The sequence below is a fragment of the Trachinotus anak genome, unplaced genomic scaffold, assembly GCF_046630095.1.
Source record: "Trachinotus anak isolate AG129_WGS33_773 ecotype Australia unplaced genomic scaffold, CSIRO_AGI_Tana_v1 ptg000005l, whole genome shotgun sequence".
Classification (NCBI taxonomy): Eukaryota; Metazoa; Chordata; class Actinopteri; order Carangiformes; family Carangidae; genus Trachinotus; species Trachinotus anak.
This window is the reverse complement of record NW_027273856.1, coordinates 19,596,401-19,616,936: the sequence shown is the minus strand read 5'-3', so window position 1 is coordinate 19,616,936 and position 20,536 is coordinate 19,596,401. Positions and strand designations below refer to the sequence as shown.

Below are 20,536 nucleotides of genomic sequence, written 5' to 3'. Positions count from 1 at the left end.
TTGTCTTGTTCTGTGTAATTATTCAGCCTGGTTTGTCTTTTAGATTCAATGCAGCATGAGATTACTCTGTTTCACCTCTCAAACTGGAAAAGCAGGATGCAGGAGAATGTGCCAGAAATGTCTTAATCGCTCTATGTGAAGAGTGCCCTTCAGCGGATCCTCTTCCGATTTTATTTCTGGAGCCTGAGATTGTATTTGAGGGAGAGAGGGAGAAAGAAACAGAGCGAGCAAACGGGAGAGAGAGAGAGAGCTGGATGCAGCTATTCACCGGAGAATTGGAGTATGAGTTTCTGATATTCCTGTGGCTTATCAGTGAAATCTCAAGCAAACACATCTATCTCGTCTCATAAATGTAACATGGAGGCAGTAAATCCAGATTAGATAACCTTTGGTCTGAATGTCTGCAGGGGCTGCAGCCAAAATTAAGGTTCCATCCGCTTGACCTTTTGACTAGTGACTACTGTCAGGCTGAGCTACTGAGGAGGAGGGCAAAAAGAAGGGTGAGACAGGTGAACGATTGCCTTGGCTGCTGCCAGAAAACTCGACTCATTTTGTTCCTACAGCCGCAGTTCATGCTCAGACCCAAAGCGAGCAGCATTTACAGGAACATGGATCAGCCTCAGCATCGCTCATACCACATCTGGCACTTTGACCCGCTGTACCTGCTGCAAGGCTGTAAAGCTGCTTCTATCTCATCCAATATTCAACACACAGAGTGAACCTGGTTAGAGCTTTATCACTGCATTTGCTGATGGTGCAGATTTGGTTGTTCAGACTGTATGTATGTATGTGTGACCGTGCCCATCGAATCAATGTATGAGATTCAAGTCCTACAAAGTTTAAATAGAAAACATTTCCCCACTCTCCTATAGTTTTGATAGGCTATACAGATACTATAGCTCTGTCATGTTTGTTTTTTTCCTCCAGATTTTAAAATACTGTATCTCTCCCTTAGATTTCTGTCATTGTACCAATACAAGACATAGAGGAGGAAATGAAATTCAGTGTGTGCTGCTCACAGCATTGAACATAGCATTTAAAAAATTCAACAGGAACATCTCTTTCCAGTGACAGTGTCCCAGTTACTCTGTTTCTTCAGTAGGAAGTTGTTCCACCAAAAACTGTTCACAGCGAGGTGTGAGGATTATCCTGAGCGTAGGGGACACTGTTTCTGGAGAGACATGACACTGTTGAGTTTTTTTAATTTAATTTGACAGTGCTACAAGAACCACAAACCCAATTCAATCATTTTTATTGTTACCACTAAATGCAAGACAATCATTTGAGTGAATGGACCCTTTAAACATGGTTTGAGCACACTTTGAGTGTTTGTCTTCACCTCCAAGTACAACAGACAATCACAGGACCACACTTTGTTGCACAACAGACAAATAACAAACTGCACCCTGCACACTGAACAACAAAATGCACACATGCACACACACTTTCCAAATCATGCACATTGCACCCTGACATTATTAGGGAGCCTCTGGCCCCTGATCCTCACCATAGCAAATTAACACCCTGGGAGAGAAACCACGGGATTAGAAAATGAAAAAAAGGAAAAAAGAGAGAATAGAGAGAAGCAGCTGAGATAAGAGGAAATGGTAATGGACCAGCAGTGAGATATAAATGGCTCTGAGCTCTGAGAGACAGACTGCCGGTGTCACTGTGGCTGTGATACCCACTAAGTAAAAGCCCCAGTTATACACTAAAGTAGTATATTTATACATATGTTGTTGATCCAAAATCTGAGACCACGATTCAAGATACTTTTATTTTGCATTTGTTTGATGGTAAAAATGATAATATCAGTTAAAGAATTTGATTATCTTAGTATTTGGCTTTTCTTCCTTTTGCTTACATGACAGCATGTACTCATGTTGGCATGTAACTGTGACAACAGTGAGTGAGCAGGAAAGTCCATGAAGGTCAGGACTCCTTGGTCTTCTTTGGTCTTCAAGTAGTTCTTGCAAAGCTTCGAAGTGTGTTTGGGGTCAATATACTGGCACAGTATGAATCCTTCTTCACAAAGATCCAAACCAGAGGGTACAGCATGTCTCTGAAGACATGGTACTCCTCCTTGGTGAGGATGTAGTCAGTTTGGTGCAGGTGTCCAACTCCCCCAGACTTGAATACTCCCTCCACCATGTTTTGCTGTTGGTTTGATACACTGTGATATCTCTCTCCCTTCTAGTCTCCTTGCATACACCCTTGTATTACTGACATACATCTCATACTTGGATTCATCAGTAAATAGGACTGAAATACCACTGTGAAATGCTGGTATTTCTTAGCCCACCCCAAGCATTTGGCCTTGTTTCCCCTCCTGAGAAGTGGTTTAGAAACTGCTACCCATCCTCTGAGACCACTACTAGACAGCCTTCTTTTGACAGGACTTTTGCTGATTGGAGTCTTCTCTTCTTTATTTAGCAAATCCTCCATCTGTGATGTTGTTTTACTGTCTCTCAGGGAACTAAGCTTAATATATTGATCTTCTGATGGTGTGGTCACTTTTGGTCTTCACGATTGTGCTTTGGATACAACTGATCCAGTTCCTGCAGAGTGTTTTAGACTACCATGCCCTGCCCCCTTAAAAAGCTCTAGTCCAGATTTGACAGTGAGAAAGCTCCTGACTTCTGACACTTTCACTCAGCTGAGTGTCATCTGAATGCATGCTTCAATAGAAAGGAAACAACTCAAGGAAAATCTGACCTGAAGTTAAGTTGGCCCAAATTTTCTTTTATGTGACTGCTGACCTAAAAATGGTGCAGAATGTTAAAAAAATGATCTGCAATTCAAGATAGGATACTGCTAATAGTTAATTCTGTATACTTTACAGGAGAAGTGTTAGACACAATAATAAACATCTCGACTCCTCTAGCTGTACTGAGCATTCTTAATGGCCAGAGTCACTGGCCAAGCGTTGAAACTGCTCTCACGATGACCACAAGTGACAAGTCTACTCGACTCTGATATACAGTATGTCTCTTAGTGGTTGAAAGCTCACTGTAACACACTGAAAGCTACAGCAGCAGTGATGATACAATAACTCTGTGGTAGATGGGATGTCGCTGAGCTATTAACCTTATAAGCAGTGCTTCTATAAGTTCTGTACTGAACTGAAGAGACTGGAACTAGAATCCAAGGGTAGGTTTCACAAAGATAGACTTTGACTATGGCTTAGATATAACAAATAGTCAGATTTCAGATATATGTTTAGATAGCAGTTTAGTTCTTGACTATCTTAAGCCAGACTGTGGCACAATGAATTCTGGGTAAATTAAGACTTTTTTCAATATAAAACAAATGGCCGATCAAGGAACCGCATCCAAGCTCAGCTCCATTTACCCCAGCAGAAAATGTTTGCCTTTTTGAGGAATTCAACAGTTCAACAAGAAGGTTTTACTTGGGAAACTCTTTCCCTCTTCATTGCTCTCTCCATAACAATGTTAGCAAACCACAAATTATGAGCCAGGTTTTTTTGCTGGGTGCTACTGCTCAGTGCAGGTGTCAGTGACTGTTACCATGTTAACATTGGTGTTAGGCCTGAGTTAGCCTGGAGGTAAGGTGTCTAATGTTTTTGGCTTAAAATGTTTTACTTGCATTAGAATAATCTGTGAGCAAAATGAAGACTGGCCTAATACAGACCAGTCAAAAATATCTTTGTGAAACAATTCCCAGGGCTTATCTGAAGACTGCCAGAGGTAGAGTGTAACCATCTAGCTTTATGAAAGATGATGCAGTCACCTACTCCAAACTATGAAACTAGTGATAGTGAGCCCAACAAGTGCTGCAAGTTTTCACGTGAACTCAGGTGAATATTTCAACACAGCAAATTGACTCGTTTACAGATGTACTGTAAATGCATTTATACGCCTTGAGAAAATATAGCAGCATCTTCTTTATATTACTTATGGTAGGCTTCAGGTTGATGTTTTCTGGTATTTGACAAAACAATCTCAGCTCAAGGTTAGTTGCTCTTCTGGAGCATTCAGTCATATGAAATGATTTTCATCTATACATGAAGTCTGACCAGTTGTCTTGGAAATAGTTGGTTGTTGGTTTAAAAGTGCATTCTTCGTCATGTGATATGATTGAAAGCTAAGGAACAGCAACGAAACAGACCTTGAGGTGAGATTGCTTTGTCATATGCTATTTCCAAGGTCAAAAAGGAACTGAAAGGAAAGATGAACATTCAGAAAATGTGATCTTGGGAGAATGATTCTTCGCTGACATGTGCATGAGCAAGGTATTGATCTCTCAGCTTTAAGCTGGCAGAGTAACTTTCAAGTGTTAAGGTGTCTATATTGGTACAACTTTACCGAAGCCAACCCCACAGTGTCCCTTTGATTGTGCCCAAAAATAGCGGGTTAAAGTAAGGTCAAAATGGCTCAAACGCCTGGGTAAAAGGGTTGTGAGGTGAAAGAACAGGAGGCAGTGAAGCAAGATGAAATGGAAAGTATATCGGAAAAAGAACAAAGATTCTTGGGATTTGAGAGAGAAAGACTTGAGGAGAAAAGGGAGAGAGAGAGAGCAAAGTCTCCCGTTGGGTCGGCAAAGAGAGAGAGAGCGAGAAAGAGGGAGGTGATAGCCGCAGGGTAAAAAAGAAGAGGAATAAGGAAAGCAGGGTCACAGCATGGGGCAGAGAGCAAGCAGACACATAACAAGGTGAGATAAGGCCCAGTGTGGCAGCAGGGAAGAGGAGACGACAGAATCTTTCCGTTCTGTCTTCATCTTTTCATCAACCTCTCTTCTTCAGGAGTGACTGTACATCTGTGTGTAAGTGTGTGTGTGTTTGTGTGTGTGTGTATGTCCGCAGTGAGGATCCAGCTTGCTCCAGCATGGGGGAAAACATGGGCGGCGTGCTCCTGTCACAGATAGGTTTCATTTAGTTGAAGTCGAGTTGCATGGAAGCAACACACAGAAACTGTCAGTGGGTGTTTTTGTGAGTGTGTGTGTGTGTGTGTGTGTGTGTGTGTGTGTGTGTGTGTGTGTGTGTGTGTGTGTGTGTGCGTGTCACGCTCCGTGGGTGGGCATCAACTTCAATTTGAGATTCAGCTCTTACACAAGCCTGTCCGTTCCTCAGAGCATATACTTTTTTTTCGCTGCACAATTCACAGCTTGCGATGACTGAAACCTTCTTAGAGATTTAATACTGGGTTCTGTTCAGATGTTGCCATTGTGCGTATGCTGCCGCACTGTTCTCCTGTTTCAGTGAAGAGTTGGTTGTTGCTGCAATTGACCATTTCAATTACTCAAACCTATAATAAATATTTTTCTATTCATGTGTTAATAATTCAAATGGACAAACCCACTGGACCCTATCTTCTTGATACCAAACTGGTGAACATAGTGGAGTCTTAGCTGCTAAGGGATAGATGTTTTGTTGCTGGAGTAGAGACAGTGACAAAGCAGAGTTAATAAGTGAGTATTGGACTTCAATTCATCAGGTGGACACAAACACGACTACAAATGAATACTAATGCTGCTCCATCTCTGCTGAATGTGTAAGTAAGCAGCTGTTTGCTACCAGTTTAGCTAAATCAACTTAAAAGATGATAATCAGTGATGTTTTTACGGCTTGTTAATGCAGGTTTAATGGCACAAACTGCATCACAAACCACAAGGAAAAGCAGAAAAACTGTCACAAAGTGTTACTAGAATTTCAAAACCACAGTTTTTCAGTGCAATGCCTTAGATAGCTTGCATCACTGCTAGCTTGTTTTTATTTCAAATGGGAGGCAGTAAACACTTTTCATTGCATTTTAGTTGTAAATGTCTCAATGATAGAAAAAGAATTAAATGTACTACTTCTATCACAGTGCAAATAAACAGTGGTAGCCAAGAGTCAAAGCTGCTTGATAGCAAAATGAGGAAGACTGGTTGCGCTAGTTAGCACCCACCAGGGTCTAATGTATCTGTTTATGTGAGTCTTTTGTGCTCAGCAGTTTTTTTCCTGAATATAGACAGGTTAAAAATATAGCAGAAATAAAACAAAAGGTCAGTAACAATCAGGAGAAGGAGACATTTTCTCCCCAAACTGTCATGGCTATAAACTCTGTCAGGGAAAAGAGAAACAAGCTGTCAAGACTTGGTTATCCCTTCATCCCCAACCGCTCGTCTCCATCCTTCGATCCTCCATCCCTTCATCCCTCTACCCAGCTCCCATCAAACCCGCGGCTGACTGACAGCCGTCCCTGTGAGGCTTTGTTCTCTGAGAAAAGTCACACACATACACACACCCACACAACCATCTGATCCGATGCCGTGACTCCCCGTCAGCGGTGCCGCACTCTTGTTTTGTTGCGTTCTGACAGGCCGGTGTTGGTTTGTGCTAGCTTGTGAATGTGTTCAGGGCTTCAGGGGTCAGAGCCGCGCAGCAGCCTCAGTGCCCAGATGTGGACTCTCTCTGACGTGTCTGGCCAAGTGGAAAGCGCAGAGACAACCCTGCACATGTGCACTAGATGATAATAAAGACCTGCATGCATAGAATCTGGCACGATGCAGCAGCAAGTTGAATTGTTTAGTTTGCCCTAATTAGACACTGTGGGGGTTCAAGATGGTTTACTGGAGGAGGAAGTATGTGTGGGGAAAAAGCAACAAAGAAACTGTTCTTCTTCAGTCTGTCTTTTCAAAATCATGTCCTCCTTACGCTTTAGGATAAAAGTGGAAAAATATTTGTACATCTTCACTATGTTTTAAGATGGGATTGAATGTAATATTTCTCCTTGAACAATATGAACCTGTACAGATATTAAGCCAAACTTTAAAAATTGATTGACGTGCATGCAGGAAAAAGAAAATCCCAAATTGACACAGACACAGAAACTTTGCCAAGTTAATTGAGGCAGTCAATATCAACAAACTGAAACTGAAGCTAATAGGATGAAAGAAAAGGAGATGAAAAGAGATGAAAATGTAATCCTATAAAGACAGAGAAAACAGTCAAACTTTTAAAATCCAATAAAGTTGAAAAATAGCGTGTGATAAAGAGAAATAGAGTACAAACACGTACAGCAATAGCTGCAAACTAATCACGCGGAGGAACAATAGTGGAACAAAGTCAATATAATTAATGTTTGTGTGTGTGTGTGTGTGTGTGTGTGTGTGTGTGTGTGTGTGTGTGTGTGTGTGTGTGTGTGTGTGTGTGTGTGTGTGTGTGTGTGGGTATGTTTGGAGACTCATGAGAGGGAAGACAAAGAGCCCGTTTTCACTTAATTTTTTTCAAAGAACAGCCGCTGTAGCATGTGACTGTCCTATAAAACTACACTCCTATTTATTAGCTGCATATCCAAGGTCTGTTGGAGGTCTTGAGGGCCGTTTGAGGCTCGGAGTCTGGGGCGTGATGCCATGAAGCTGTGAAAGCTTGCCCATGATGGGAACGAGTTCAACTCAAATCATTTTTAGCAGCGCTCCAAGTTCGCACATCTTTCACGCGCTGCCAGGAAGGGGCAGCAACTCCTACACCTTCCGTATTTTGTCATGATTGTCCTTTTTTTAGCTCGTGTAGCAGACCTTCTTCACAGTGACACTGTCACAATTTCTCCTTGAGCCATTACTTTCTTGTCCGTCCTACGCTGAGTAACACATTCTTAAAATCTCACAGAGGAAAACAGCCAGCCTGCTTTAAGCTGTCCACTAAGTCTAAGCTGTATGTCCACGATATGTCTGAGGCAGTGCTTACTGCTCTGTCTGTTTGCTCAGCCTCAGCAAAGCCTATTGTAGTTTTTGTATCTTTCTCCTCGTTTACCCTTTTTCTTCCTCCTGGAGAAAAGCTCTGTTTTACCAGCATTGAAAGGAAAATAGAGGAAGGAAAACATAAGGGTATAGTATAGTTGTTTTTTTTTTAACAGAAAGAAGCAGAGGGAAAAGACAGCCACCTATGGATGTGCCTGTCAGAAGAGTATATGTGTGGAAACATATTGATCCAAGTAGATGAGCCAGTGGTTAGTCTTGGTGTTTAGTGTATGAAGATTAGCTGTCCTTCCTTCTCTTTCCTTCTTTCTCTCATTCCCTTGTTTTCCCCCTCTCTCTCTCTTTCTCTCTTCTCTCACTCTCCCTATCGCTTTCTATCACCCTACTCTCCCTTCCCGGCTTGCCTTCCTCTTCCGGCTTGCCTGCTGCTTATAAACACACAGCTCATTTCTGTCTGGCGGCTCGTCGTCTTGTCTGTTCACTGGAGCCTGCTGCTGAAGACTGAGAGGACCTGAGACACGCATGTGGCAGCCTGCCAACCTGTTTGTGTGTTTTGGATCACTGGTGTCTTTATCCAGAAGCTGTGTGTGTGTGTGTGTGTGTGTGTGTGTGTCTGTGTGTCTGTGTTCGTGTGGGTACATGTCTGAGAGCAGAGATCGGGTGAGGAGTGCTTAATGTGTTTCGAGTATCTTCTTAATGACACAAGGTCCTCAGCGTGTGTGTGTGTGTGTGCAACAAGACACATTGCCTCATACAAATGTACACAAATTGATTCTTACCTATTGATTTTGTGAATCTCTTATACCCTGTCCAAACAGTGTAAGTTTTTGCTGTGAGTGTGAGTGTGTGGACAGTAAATGTTTGGATTAGTGCATGTTTTATGTGTAGAAAGGCAGAGTAAGAGAGCTGGGAAGCAACCAAAAAAAATGGCAGCCACATCAGTCTTGGTAATTGAGTTATACTTTCCCATTTATCTTAGTAGTTTTCTGTGACCAAGAGGAAACTTTTCTATTTTGCATTTTGTTTTGCATTTCCCGACAAGCTTATTGACTCAGGGACAGCCAAGGCCTGCTGAATTCAAAATAGCAGACTCATAATGTGCCATAATAAGTCTTTCATAAACACTCAAGTCTATTATAAACACACAGTCTAGGGCTGATTGTGGTTTCTTGGTTCTCACACAGCTTGTCACAGTTCTTGTCTGAAAATGAAAGGGTTCAAAAGGTGTTTGTATTTTCAATGGTTCCATATTTAAATACTTTAACATCATGCAAGATGCCAGAGAACATTATGCCTGCAAGTTACTGCAGCACCGAGGCATCTCAAAGGGGCTTTGATTCAGCCTTGGCCCTCATTTACTGTTGGTGGCCCTGACGTTCTGCTTTCTCCCATCTTTTTCCCCCCTCTTCATCCTCCATCCTCCTTTCATCCTCCTGTGTCTTCTAGGTGTAGCCGAGGTGATAGTTTTGGTGGGAGGGCGTCAGTCAATCGGGATGAACCAGCGGTCCCTGACAGCAGTCACCTGTTTTAACCCCCAGAACAGTAAGTGGTACCCGCTGGCCAGCCTGCCCTTCTACGACCGCGAGTTCTTCAGTGTCATCTCAGCGGGCGACAACATCTACCTGTCAGGTGAGTCAAATCACCCGCTCCAGCAGCACAATTGTAGCTTTCCTGTTGCAGTCATATAATGGCACGGAGCAGGAGGACAGTAGATGCCATCACTTTGTCACACCGCAGTAGTGAAAGGTTATCACAGCATCCAGGAACATTTCATATTCATTTTGGAAAAAGAAGCTCGCAAAATATAAATGAAGTACATCACCATAAAGTTGGTTCACATGAATACTGTAAATAGGGTGTGGGATCATTTAGTCACACTCAATAAACTAAAGGACTAACAGGCTACAAGGGACACTTCAGTAGCACTGATTTATCTGTTAAGGCTTTTTATGGTGCTATCACACTGCGACTAGCATATATAGCTCATATAAAGATATATATATAGTTATATATAAAGTTCAACCTTGATCTTGGAAACAGAAGTTGACATAACAAAGTTGCCTCAAGAAACTCTCCAAGAGTGCTTAATGAACCTTGACATGAGATTATTTTGCCATCATACATTGAGCGGTTTGTTTGCTGATGTTATGACAGCATCTGCAGTGATGTAAAAGGTATATGATAGCCTTACACCTATTAAAGCAAACCAGTGAATTTCTTGTCTCTCACCTCTTTTGCTAAAGTATTTTGCATCACAATAAGGCAAAGCTCTCCAAACTTGGCATTCATAATCTCTTATTGAGGACATTTTCAGTCTGTTATGGATATGATTCAGCAAAGTGAAGCTACCCAGGCCATCGCCTACTTCCTGTGACCTTTGCAAACAGTAAAAGAGTTTTGAAAGGCTGGCAGCCCTCAGAGTTTACTCATCTGTTGATTTGAAAGTTTTTCTCTTCCCAACACTGCAGACAACTTTGTCTTTCTTTTCATAAGAGTCCTTTTTGAATAGAAAGTCTCTTCTATTTACCTTCTGTGGAGCATTTTTTTGAACTGGACTTTTTTTTCTGTCTGGCTTTACAGTTGCTGCAGTGTTCTGCAGTTTATTTTGTTCCGTAGTGGCACACTGTGCACTCTGTCACTCCCTCCATGAGACACCTTTAAGTTGCTCCTCTGGAGGTAGACTGAATTTCTCCCTCCACGGTCCATTTGTGCGAGAATCCTGCATGGTACTCAGACCTTGACATTGCACCGTGGAAATGCAACAGGATTTGTCCTGCGTGTACCTTTCCTCTCCCTCTTTTCATATAAATGTAAATTTGTGTTTGGGCATTGGAACAGGTCTGCATGTGTCCGCTGGGAGTCAGACAGCCAGCGGGGAAATCAGAGGTGTTCTAGCTAGCCAATCAATGGGCTCCAGTCTGTAACCTTCCTCACACTCGGAGCAGGGTCACTGAGTCACGGCCGGTGTTACATGTCAGACTACACAACTAACAGGGATGGTTTGAAGAGAGCTGAAACAAGTACAGTTTTGTTGGTTGGCTGGTTGACTAGTAAACATAGCAGAAAAATACTTTCATTCCATTCATGTTGTCCAAGTCTGTCACTTTCTCTACAAAGAAAAAAACGCGCACGCACGCACACACACACACACACGCGCGCGCGCGTGCGTGCGTGCGCACATATTCACATATTTAGGACTGAAGTTTTCAATACTGAATAGTAAAAAGTTTAAAAAAAGAAAACACATATGTTTCAATATTTTAATCTTTGTCCTACCATTTCATGCCAAGGTTTTCCATGTAAAAACCCTGCCACAGTATATACCATATTAAAATCATATAACTGTTTTTGACCCAATGGTTCCAGGTATTAACCACAGCAGCTCAGCTAGGAGCTGCAGTTTCCTTTTGCACTCGTGTTCGGATTTCTGCCGCATATGAAGAACCAGTGATGGGTTAAAAAATGACAGTGACATTTGAAAGGCAATTTTCACACATGAGGAAACAGTCATCCTGTTGCTTTTTGTATTTAATGTAACCTGACTCTTACTGTATGTTTGATTGCATATAATGAATGAACAAAGAGGTGGAAAAGGAAACTGGAAACTCCAGAATGAATGTCTCCAGTTGACAGTCTGCTGAGTTTCATCTGCTTTACGGTTATTTATTTCTCTTTTATAGAAATAAAATGTGATGAAACTGCTATTTATGGGGAAGCCGGAAATATAACTTTGTTATATTTGTGTCTGTACCTTGTTCTGATACTGATATTACAGTCACCTAGTACTTATTTCGTGAATGAAGCAGTACACAAGTTGAATCAACATCAGCATCCTGAGCCACTGGGAAGTACCTGCCCTGGAGCAAGGACTCTTTGATAGCTGAGACTATCACACAGGAAGTCAGTTCAGTCCTTATTCGTCAGGTTGAAATGCAGGTAAAGCTCCTGTGTTTCCCAAAAAGTCCTTGGTCTCCTGGTGGAGTTCCTGTGGTGGAAACACCTTTGTAATCACCCTATGCATTCACTTTAATAACCCTTATTCTGTACATTTCAGGTGGTACAGAGTCAGGTGTGATGTTGGCAGATGTATGGTGCTATATGTCCCTGTTGGACAACTGGAATCTGGTGTCCCGGATGACTGTGGCTCGCTGCAGACACAACAGCCTGGTGTACGACGGCAAACTCTACACCATTGGAGGACTGGGTGTATCAGGGAACCTGGACCATGTGGAGAGGTAAGAGTCACGCCAACTCAATAGCAGCTTGTCTCCAAACAACAAACACCTCCAGCAGCTCCCAGCTGGTGACTGCACAGTCCTGTACAGCTCTAACCCCAATTTGACAGCCATCTCTGCTCACACATGTGGATGATTGTACAGAAGTAGGTGGATGCTGAGCAATCCAGTTTGAGCAAATAAATATTCACACTGCGCAGTGAAACATGGCAGATGGTGTGGCATGCAGTAGTGCGGTACAGCATATTGCAAAAGTGGTTGGACAGGTTTGTTAGCATTTTCTGTGAGAGCAAAAGGTGCAGAGGAATGAATCTGAGCTGGAGCATATTAAATGGTCACAGCTGTGAGTGTTGTTAGGGAGCGATAGAGCACCTCTTACTTGTTTATGAGTGGTGCAAGAGTGAGAGGATTTGCTTCAGAGTGCAGAGTGGTATAGTGTGTCTGATTCTATCCACTTCAGCATCAACATATCACCAACACTTCATTTGAAGGTCGTCCACTGTGGCCTGTTCAGCTGGGTCTTTTCTTCTTATTTTTTTCTGTATTTGTTGAAACTCTACAGCATAAAAGCAGACATAGATAGTTTTCTCATGGAGTGCAACGAATTCCTTGCAGCATAAACATAAATAGGGATTGTCCAGATACAGTAATTAAATTCATATTACTTGATATTTGTAACACTGCTTCCCTTTTCTTATTTTTCCCTCTAAACAGGGCTGAGGAGTAACTTTGAGCAGAGAGGGGGCTACCTCCCCTACACGGCTGAGCGAGATTAACCAAAGCAATCAAAAGAACATTACTGAGTATATTAGAGCAGGCCGCTGCCGCTCATTACCTAGCGGCTCAATTGATCTCCAAAGCTGTTCAGAATGCACAACAGTCCTCCAAATGAAACAGCCTAATTTGATATTTCCCCATAATGCTGCCATACAGTGTCGTTATGACAGGGGGTAGATGGAATATTTGCCCCATAATGGAAACGCATTTGATTCCTCTGTCTCTGAGCTGCTTAATTTGAGAGCTGCCGGTGCATCTAGGGCATTCACCGCTCCAAAGAAATCAGCGTTCCGCCATGTGATGTGTTTGTAGGTGTTTCTCCGTTAGTGCCCTTGTGTGCGTTTTTGTGCAATTGTGAAGCTTCTCAGAGGCCTTCAGCAACTGGACTCAATTATCAGCACCGTAAAACTTTAACCTACTTTGCCTCTCTCCAAGAACTGCCAGAGGCCTCTTCTGCTTGGTATTACTGCCCAAGCGCTGCACTCTCAAAGGTTGCATTGGCTGGGGAGAAATAACCCACACACTGAACAAAACAGTTGGAACTTGTAGTAGTTAGGAAGAAAATGCATGGTGGTCGGGCTGAAACAAACCATTTGTAAGACAGGGTCAAGGTTATATTCACTGGCCTTATCATGTAAAAGCTAACAGGTCTCTCAAGCTGTTTGGGCAAATTGTCAGAGCAGTCAACAGGCTTGTTTCTAAGCAACCAAGGCTTTTATTTTGTCTTTTTCAGAAACTGCTACGTGGAACAAGAGTCAAAATTGAATCAGAGGGTCTAACAACTCACTATTCTGGTACTAAAAATGCTTAAATACGTGAAAGTTTGTGCTTTTAGAGGCAACATAGACAGGGAATTTACTTATGTCTCATATTCTTATAACTGATGTTCCTGCAGACATATTTAAATTGCAAGGTTTTTGTGTTAATTTTTTTATAATACTGATTACAAATACATTATTCATTGGTTCAGCTTTCCATTTAAAATGGTTTATTTGGATAGTCAACCTTTTTTCTTGTGTTGACCTGCTGTGAATGCCTTTACCGTGGATGGATTGTAGACTAATCAACTGGCAAACACAGAGAGTGTGAGCTGCATTCACTTTTATTTTGAGGAGAACATCTTACCATAATTAGTGTAAGGAAGGTGACAGCTGTAACTGGGGAATAACAAAGGTAACGTAAAGATTGGATATATTTTACTTCCTGCTGAGAAAACCTGTTTTATCAGGTTTTATGTTATAGCAATATAGGTTAAGATTGGGAAGAAGAAATTACATCCTTAGCAGTGGTAAAGTTACATTTTCAATAAGAAACATATTATGCTTATAGCCAGCATATATATATATAGTGATATTTCCTCAGCCACATTAAGAAACTAATTGAATAAGTCAAGTATTACAGCTCTCACAACATTCAGATACCAGTACATATCCCTCTATAGAGGAAGTACATCTTTTTTTTTGTTGAATGTGTAAAAGGATTTACTAATATGAGAGAAAGAGAGAGAGTTGTCTACCTCAAACATGTATTTCAAAGCATTGTTTTCATCAAAGTGAATGAGAATATGTCCAACTTCTCAACAAGCATACATACCTGTGTTCAAGCACATTTACACCTTTAAATCATATTCCCACCACCTTTTAAAAAGTTTTAGCTCAACAAACCTACATCACTGCTGCAGTGTCATTTATCTCTGTTGGAACGTAAACAGTGAAAAAAATCGGAGGGCAACAAAGACAGGATAATTGGTCATCTTTGTACTGGACTTCAAAAAACACACCAGTGAGTCTCACTGACAGCTGAATAATACCACTTAATAACAACAGTGTCATGTGAACCCCCTCTCCAACCTGAGGCAAGACTTCACAGCCATGCCACAGGGACAAGGGCTGGACAACTTAAAAAATAACACATTAAAAAGAGTCTATGTAGCCTAACTTTTGAAATAAGAAATAAATCAGCAGTAAAACACGGCTTTACTCATGCTCACACTGAGGGTCTTTGTTGTCACGCCTTACTTGGTCTGGTATGAACAGTAGCTCATGGTGGCTAACGTTCACAAATGTTAGCAGGCTTTAGAGACATTTGCTAACTTTTGGACTCTTCTCTAATGGTGCTACTGTTATTATGTCTTTGCATTTACCATTATGCTTTAACTGCCACTTGTGGACACAGTGGCCACTGTTCAGAAAAAATAACATAAACTTGTTTTGACTTGCCTCTCGTGTTTGATTTGCTGATGATTTGCTAAACAAGTTTTAAATGGGTTATCAAAAACTGCTGAGGCTAATGTTTCATGAATGGACATGTGCCCCTCTCAATTTACTGTGAACCTGATGGACTTGCTTCCTAATAATAATGTATTAAAAGATAAAATATGTAAATAATGTGAAGGAAAGAGTATTGGGGAAAGTTTTGTACTTGAATATGCTTTTTTTGTTTTCTTTCTTTTGATGCGACTTTAAAGATTAAGGAGGATTTGTGACTCCACAGTAGATTTGTATACAACAGGCAGCTGGTCTGTCAAATCAACTCAGATGACAGGTGCTATTAATCATACACAATCTCAGTGGCTTGGTACAAGCCTGACAGATTAACAATAGCAATTCATTTTACAAGAACCATTATCAGGAGTTTATTTAATACCTCTGAATCATTTTTCTTTTATAACAAGATAAGATGCAGCACAAAAGCATGATTAGATTGATTATTTGTTTGAAATGTTAACCTAACTTGAGAATTGTTTTCCCTGCAGAAACTGTCAAACTGATATATCTTCTTCAGTTTGAACCTCACAAAGATCTGCACAGGTCGAAAACTTGTTTTTTTATTTTTCATATGAACAGCTGTGTACCAGCTTATTTTATAACCTTTGCATCCTACGCTCGAGTGCCTGAATTTTGCTTCCACATGCAGTGAAAGACCTTTCCATATGTAAACTAAGTCAACATTTCATTTTAGCAGAGATTTCATATGAATCATTACATAAATCTCATAGCCAACAAAAAAAAAACAAAAAAAAAACAGTTGAAGATTATCAAGATCACTTTCAGGTGTTCATTTCTGAAGCATTGATAAGCTTTGATAAATGAGCTCCATTAACTGCTGATCCTTTATTTTGTAGCTAACTACCAGATTTGGCAGGTGTGGCTCCACTGTGAGACAAAGTTGGCTCGACTACAGCTTAGTATTATTGAGCCAGAACTCTAAAGATAGGCAGCTAGTCCACAGCAGGACTAGACCCTGGCCAGTGGAGATAAGGGAACAGTTACTCAAGCCTTTTTTGTTGCCTCCACACAAGGAAGAAGAACTGCCAGGGTCTGAAGTGCGGTTGTAATATGGAGAGCTAATAACATTCAAAAATCATTAGTCGGTGTATCTGAGTGGCAGCCTTGTTTGATATGCAGATGGCTGGTGGGGATTGTATCTGAAGGCTGGGGAATGCTATGAAACGGTGCAGCAGCCAGAGTTGATTTGTTCTGCTCATAGAGTGATTGATTTGGAGATTGTTTACACACAGCTAATCTTTTTTCACTGTCTATGCATCTGCATTTCTGTGCTCCCTAATGTGTTCCCATACTCACTGTTCCTTGAGTACATGTACACGTACATATGTATGCTCTGTGCACACGCTTGTGTTTATTTGTGTGTCTGTCTGTGTGGTTGCATATATCAGCTGGTCTCAGCCAAGGCCTCTCACCTTCCAGCTCTCGCTCTTAGCACACTGACTCGTAATTTGCAGTCCACCCTGCCTTCCCATCTCTCCATCCACTCCATCCATCTCACTGAGGGTTTCACGCTCCTAACCGTGAAATTCACCCACATTCACAATTATGTCTTCAATCAGAGCCATCTCAAAGCTAGTAGGATGCAGCCTTTCTTTGGGAACGGCAGGAGGTCCAAATCAGCACTCAGAGGACCGAGCCAGCTTATTCCTGTCTTCGCTCTCTGCACTAATGACTGACAGATTTTTAGGGATGGGAGCAGTCGAGTTCGGGAGGCTTTTAACGTGCAATCAGGTACCCTGGGCCTGCATGCTCCTCAGCATGTTGATCCATCAGCAAACCAATATGATTGCAGATATTGAATAATTCATGGGTGTCTAATGATGTGTCAATCACAGATGGTTTTGTTTTATTTATTGCGCACTATGCACAGGTTTGTGCGCCCTCCAAGCTCTATTGCAAGTTAATATTGCATGAAGACTGTTAGCAACATGACACTGAGTACAGCAACTAGCTTTTCTCATCAGGGATGTTGTGCTGTTTGGCTAACAAGTCTGAAGGAGAGAGGAGCAGTTTGCAATGTTGCAGCAACGTTCTCTGGCTCTTTTATGGCTTTTCACTAAAATGACCTTTCAAATTATGGTACATAAATATGTGCCCATAAAATCTGTGGAGAAGGCTCCACTGTTCACATGTTGTTTTTCAGGTTCATTAACTGGCACATTTATTGTTGTTATTGTATAAGTGTCCTTGCACCAGTGTGTTATTCAGGCATTATGCTTAGAGTGCTGATTGTCAGGATTGTGGTTTTTCCATTTTCCATGAAGGTTGCTGAGCTCCTCTGGGTAGTCAGCCTGCTCTGACTTATAAATGCTTCATCTTTCTCTAAACACAACCCCACTCGATCTATTTCTTGACTTTTACTTTTTAAATTAAGTGCAGTTACACTATTGACCAGCAGTAGGGCCGATTCAAGAATGTTGCCTTAGTGTGACGCAGGAGGCAAATCATAATGCCTTGATGACCTTGTGGAGGAGCACTGAATGGCTCCCGGGAAATTTCATCAAATCAACCATGACCAAGAACATACAGTGAGCTGGAGATTCCAGCCGGAGGTTTCCTCATGGCTCACACTGCACGCAGCTGAAGTCCTCTGTGGGCTGCTCTATGAACTGACAAGTCCTTAAGTACTTGATGTCCACGGGTGGTGTGCACGCTGAGTTGCCAGTCACCCAGAGAAAGGTCCCCTTCTGTGGGACACCAGGGGTGGGAGAGACCCTGCGTCGCACTCATAGAAGGACGACTCTTCAACTGCTCTTTGGGTTTTGATGAGGCAGGTTTTGCCTCCTGGCTGTCGATATGAGCGCGCTCTGAAGGGGAAACGCTTCTCTGTGTTCAGGCAAAAAGAAGCTGTTAAGCAACCAGAAGGTCGAGGTCACCGCCGGTCCAGTCCATTCAGGCTTACTCAGCTCACACTAACTGCCATCTATCTCTAGATCTAACTCCCTGAATGCAGTTGGATTAAATACGCACTGTACATGTATACAGACAGCTTTCTTTCTCATAGAGCACAATGAGTTGGAGACAGAGGTCCTTTCTTTGTCCGTTTCAGCTCCCTGCCCAACAGCACTCTCTTTTGGAGACAGTGAGAAAATAATCAGCAAAGCAATGATGCTAATAACAACAGAGCGCCCTGCTGCTCTGCAACCCCAGGTGTTCGGGACCCTTCAGCGAAAGAGGGAAGGAGAGAGAAGAGGAGCCAGCTGAGAAGAGTTTAGCAGCACAGAGCCAACGGGAGAAGATGAGAGGAGTGTGTAGATGCTGCAGCCCCCCGGTGGGCCTATGAGCTCTGCACAATCAGTCACACTGGAACCAATGGGCTCATGTGAAGACACCCTCACTCTTCTCTCTCAGCCCCTCCAGCCTCTCCACAGCAATAATGAACTGATGAGCTGCAGTGTGTGGCTTTTATATGTCTATGCGTGTGTTACTGTGTGGATCTGTTTCAACATACTAGGTCAGACAGAGCCTGGGGCTAGTTTTGGAGGGGGAGAAGGGATGGTGGGGAGGATAGCTGGCCCCGGTAGCCCCACAGCATGGCACTGTGGTCGGGGACAACGGGCTCCCAGAGCCCCCCTGCCGCGACGGTTCCCCCCTGCTGAGCTAATCCTCTGCTCCTCAGGATTAACCAACTTCACAGCGCTGGCCCCTACTGTGCTGTCAAGGCACCCGTTCACCCTCCAACCCTACCCCAGTCACCACCTCCCTCCACCCACCATCCCTCCCCAGCACTCACACTCTCATACACCCTCATTACCCCTCGATGGTACCCCTCTCTCTTCTGAGACATCAGTGTTGATTTTCACTTCTCATGTCTCTGTCTCCACGTCTCTCACTTCCTCTTTGCATGTAACAGCTCATTTACAACAGATCCTGTTCAATTTCCATCACAGCTAAACATTTAGCTTTATAAATGTGACTGTATTTTTTACTCGCAGGTATCCATTGGTTTCCTTTAATTCCAGGACAATATGAAAAATATTAGCAAAAAAAGTTACATTACAGTTAGGAGGTAATGCATCTCAAACCTTTTATATAAATCTATTCTTAAACACTTAATTAGCACCATTAATCAGTTTGTTAATCGCCAATAACTTTGTTAATCAATAGTTTGTCATTCGGTAAGTCCAGATTCCAGATTCTCAAATATGAGGTTGCCTTTCTCTGTATTCTTATCATTGTAAATCGAATATCTTTGGGTTGTGGACTGATGGTCAGACAAAAGCAAAAAATGAATCACTCCACTGACAAAAATGGTCTGCATATAAATGAATGCTGAAAATAAGTGGTAGCTTCAGCCCAGAACATACCACAACAATGCGAGAAAATAATGCGGCTCTTAAAATCTACTTTTCCACCACCGTGCAACATGCATTTGAAAGCAGTCAGCAAAAATATCAAGTGTACATGATTTGAAGTGAAGCAGCTCAAAACACACACTGGTGCTATTCTTCAATCTGCTCTGGTCTCTGATTAGTGGCATGACTAAAACAACCTGATGGTTCATCTACATTTTTTTCATTTTAAACTACCTATGTATGTCTGTGTTTTTAAGACTTCATATGCTTTCATGAATATGTGCATCTGTGACGTGTGTTGACAGAAAAAAGCCTTGTCTCAGTTTTTGTGTATGTACTTGCACGGTCATTTCCCCACTTCATGTAGCTGCCACTGTATCTCAGAGATCTTCAGGCTCTGGGGCTGAACAGAGAGCGGCCCGAATCAAACTGATCACGTCTCTCTCTCATATTTCTCTCTCTCCATGCCTCCTCGCCTCCCTCTATCCTCCCCCCTGGTTTCCTCTTTTAATCACAATCTCCAACCTCTCCAGCACCTTCTGTCCCATCACTCCCTCTGCCTCTTCACAGCGCTGATTAGGTGGGCAGGAGATGATGGGTGTATTTGGGGCCTGCGAGGCTGCTGATGTTGAATCTGTCTGACATGCTCGAGCAAAGACAGTGTCTCCTTTTCATTGTCTCCTAATGGGGTGCTGAGGTCTCTGAGACATAGAGGTAGATGGTGCAAAGAGCGCAAGCGTGTGTGCGCGTCCATGAGTGTGTGTGTGTGTGACGGTTATAGAGAAACATTGGAGAGCGATGACAGGTGTGCCCGAGGATGGTATTAGGGAAAGGCAGTGAGAGGCTGCAGGTAATGACTAGTACGAGCTGTATGTGCTTCCGCCTCATCGATAAACGATGGGCTGGCACTTCAGACAATTTCCAGCCTTTACCAACAGGCAAGTCATTTTTCTCTGGCCGTCTTTCTGCTTCTGTGCCTTTTTCTATCCTTTTTTTCTTTTTTTTCCGCCTTCCATCTCTCTCTGTCAAAGACAAACACAGAAACACGCACATGAAAAAGTATGTTCCCTTTGTATCCCCTTCTTTCTCTCTCATATCGTGCTCCCAGTCAGACATCCAGTCAGGTCTGAGCAGTGCTTTGCTGGCTAATTATCAGTGGTTAGGATGTGACAGATGCTGCCAAGATGGTTGGCAGTCAGTTTGCCTTCCCCCACAGGAGGAAGCAACAACTGACCTTTAGCAA

General features: G+C 42.4%; 1 protein-coding gene across 6 annotated transcripts in view; it reads left to right on the top strand.

Moving 5' to 3' along the window:
- LOC139621855 (kelch-like protein 29) overlaps nucleotides 1–20,536 on the top strand; it is a 200,879-nt gene that overhangs the window by 156,181 nt on the left and 24,162 nt on the right. For all 6 annotated transcript variants that reach the window (XM_071478759.1, XM_071478763.1, XM_071478764.1 and 3 more), the window contains 2 exons: nucleotides 9,145–9,327; nucleotides 11,753–11,933. In XM_071478759.1, coding sequence (XP_071334860.1) covers nucleotides 9,145–9,327; nucleotides 11,753–11,933 — 364 coding nt within the window. The remainder of the gene's footprint in view (nucleotides 1–9,144; nucleotides 9,328–11,752; nucleotides 11,934–20,536) is intronic.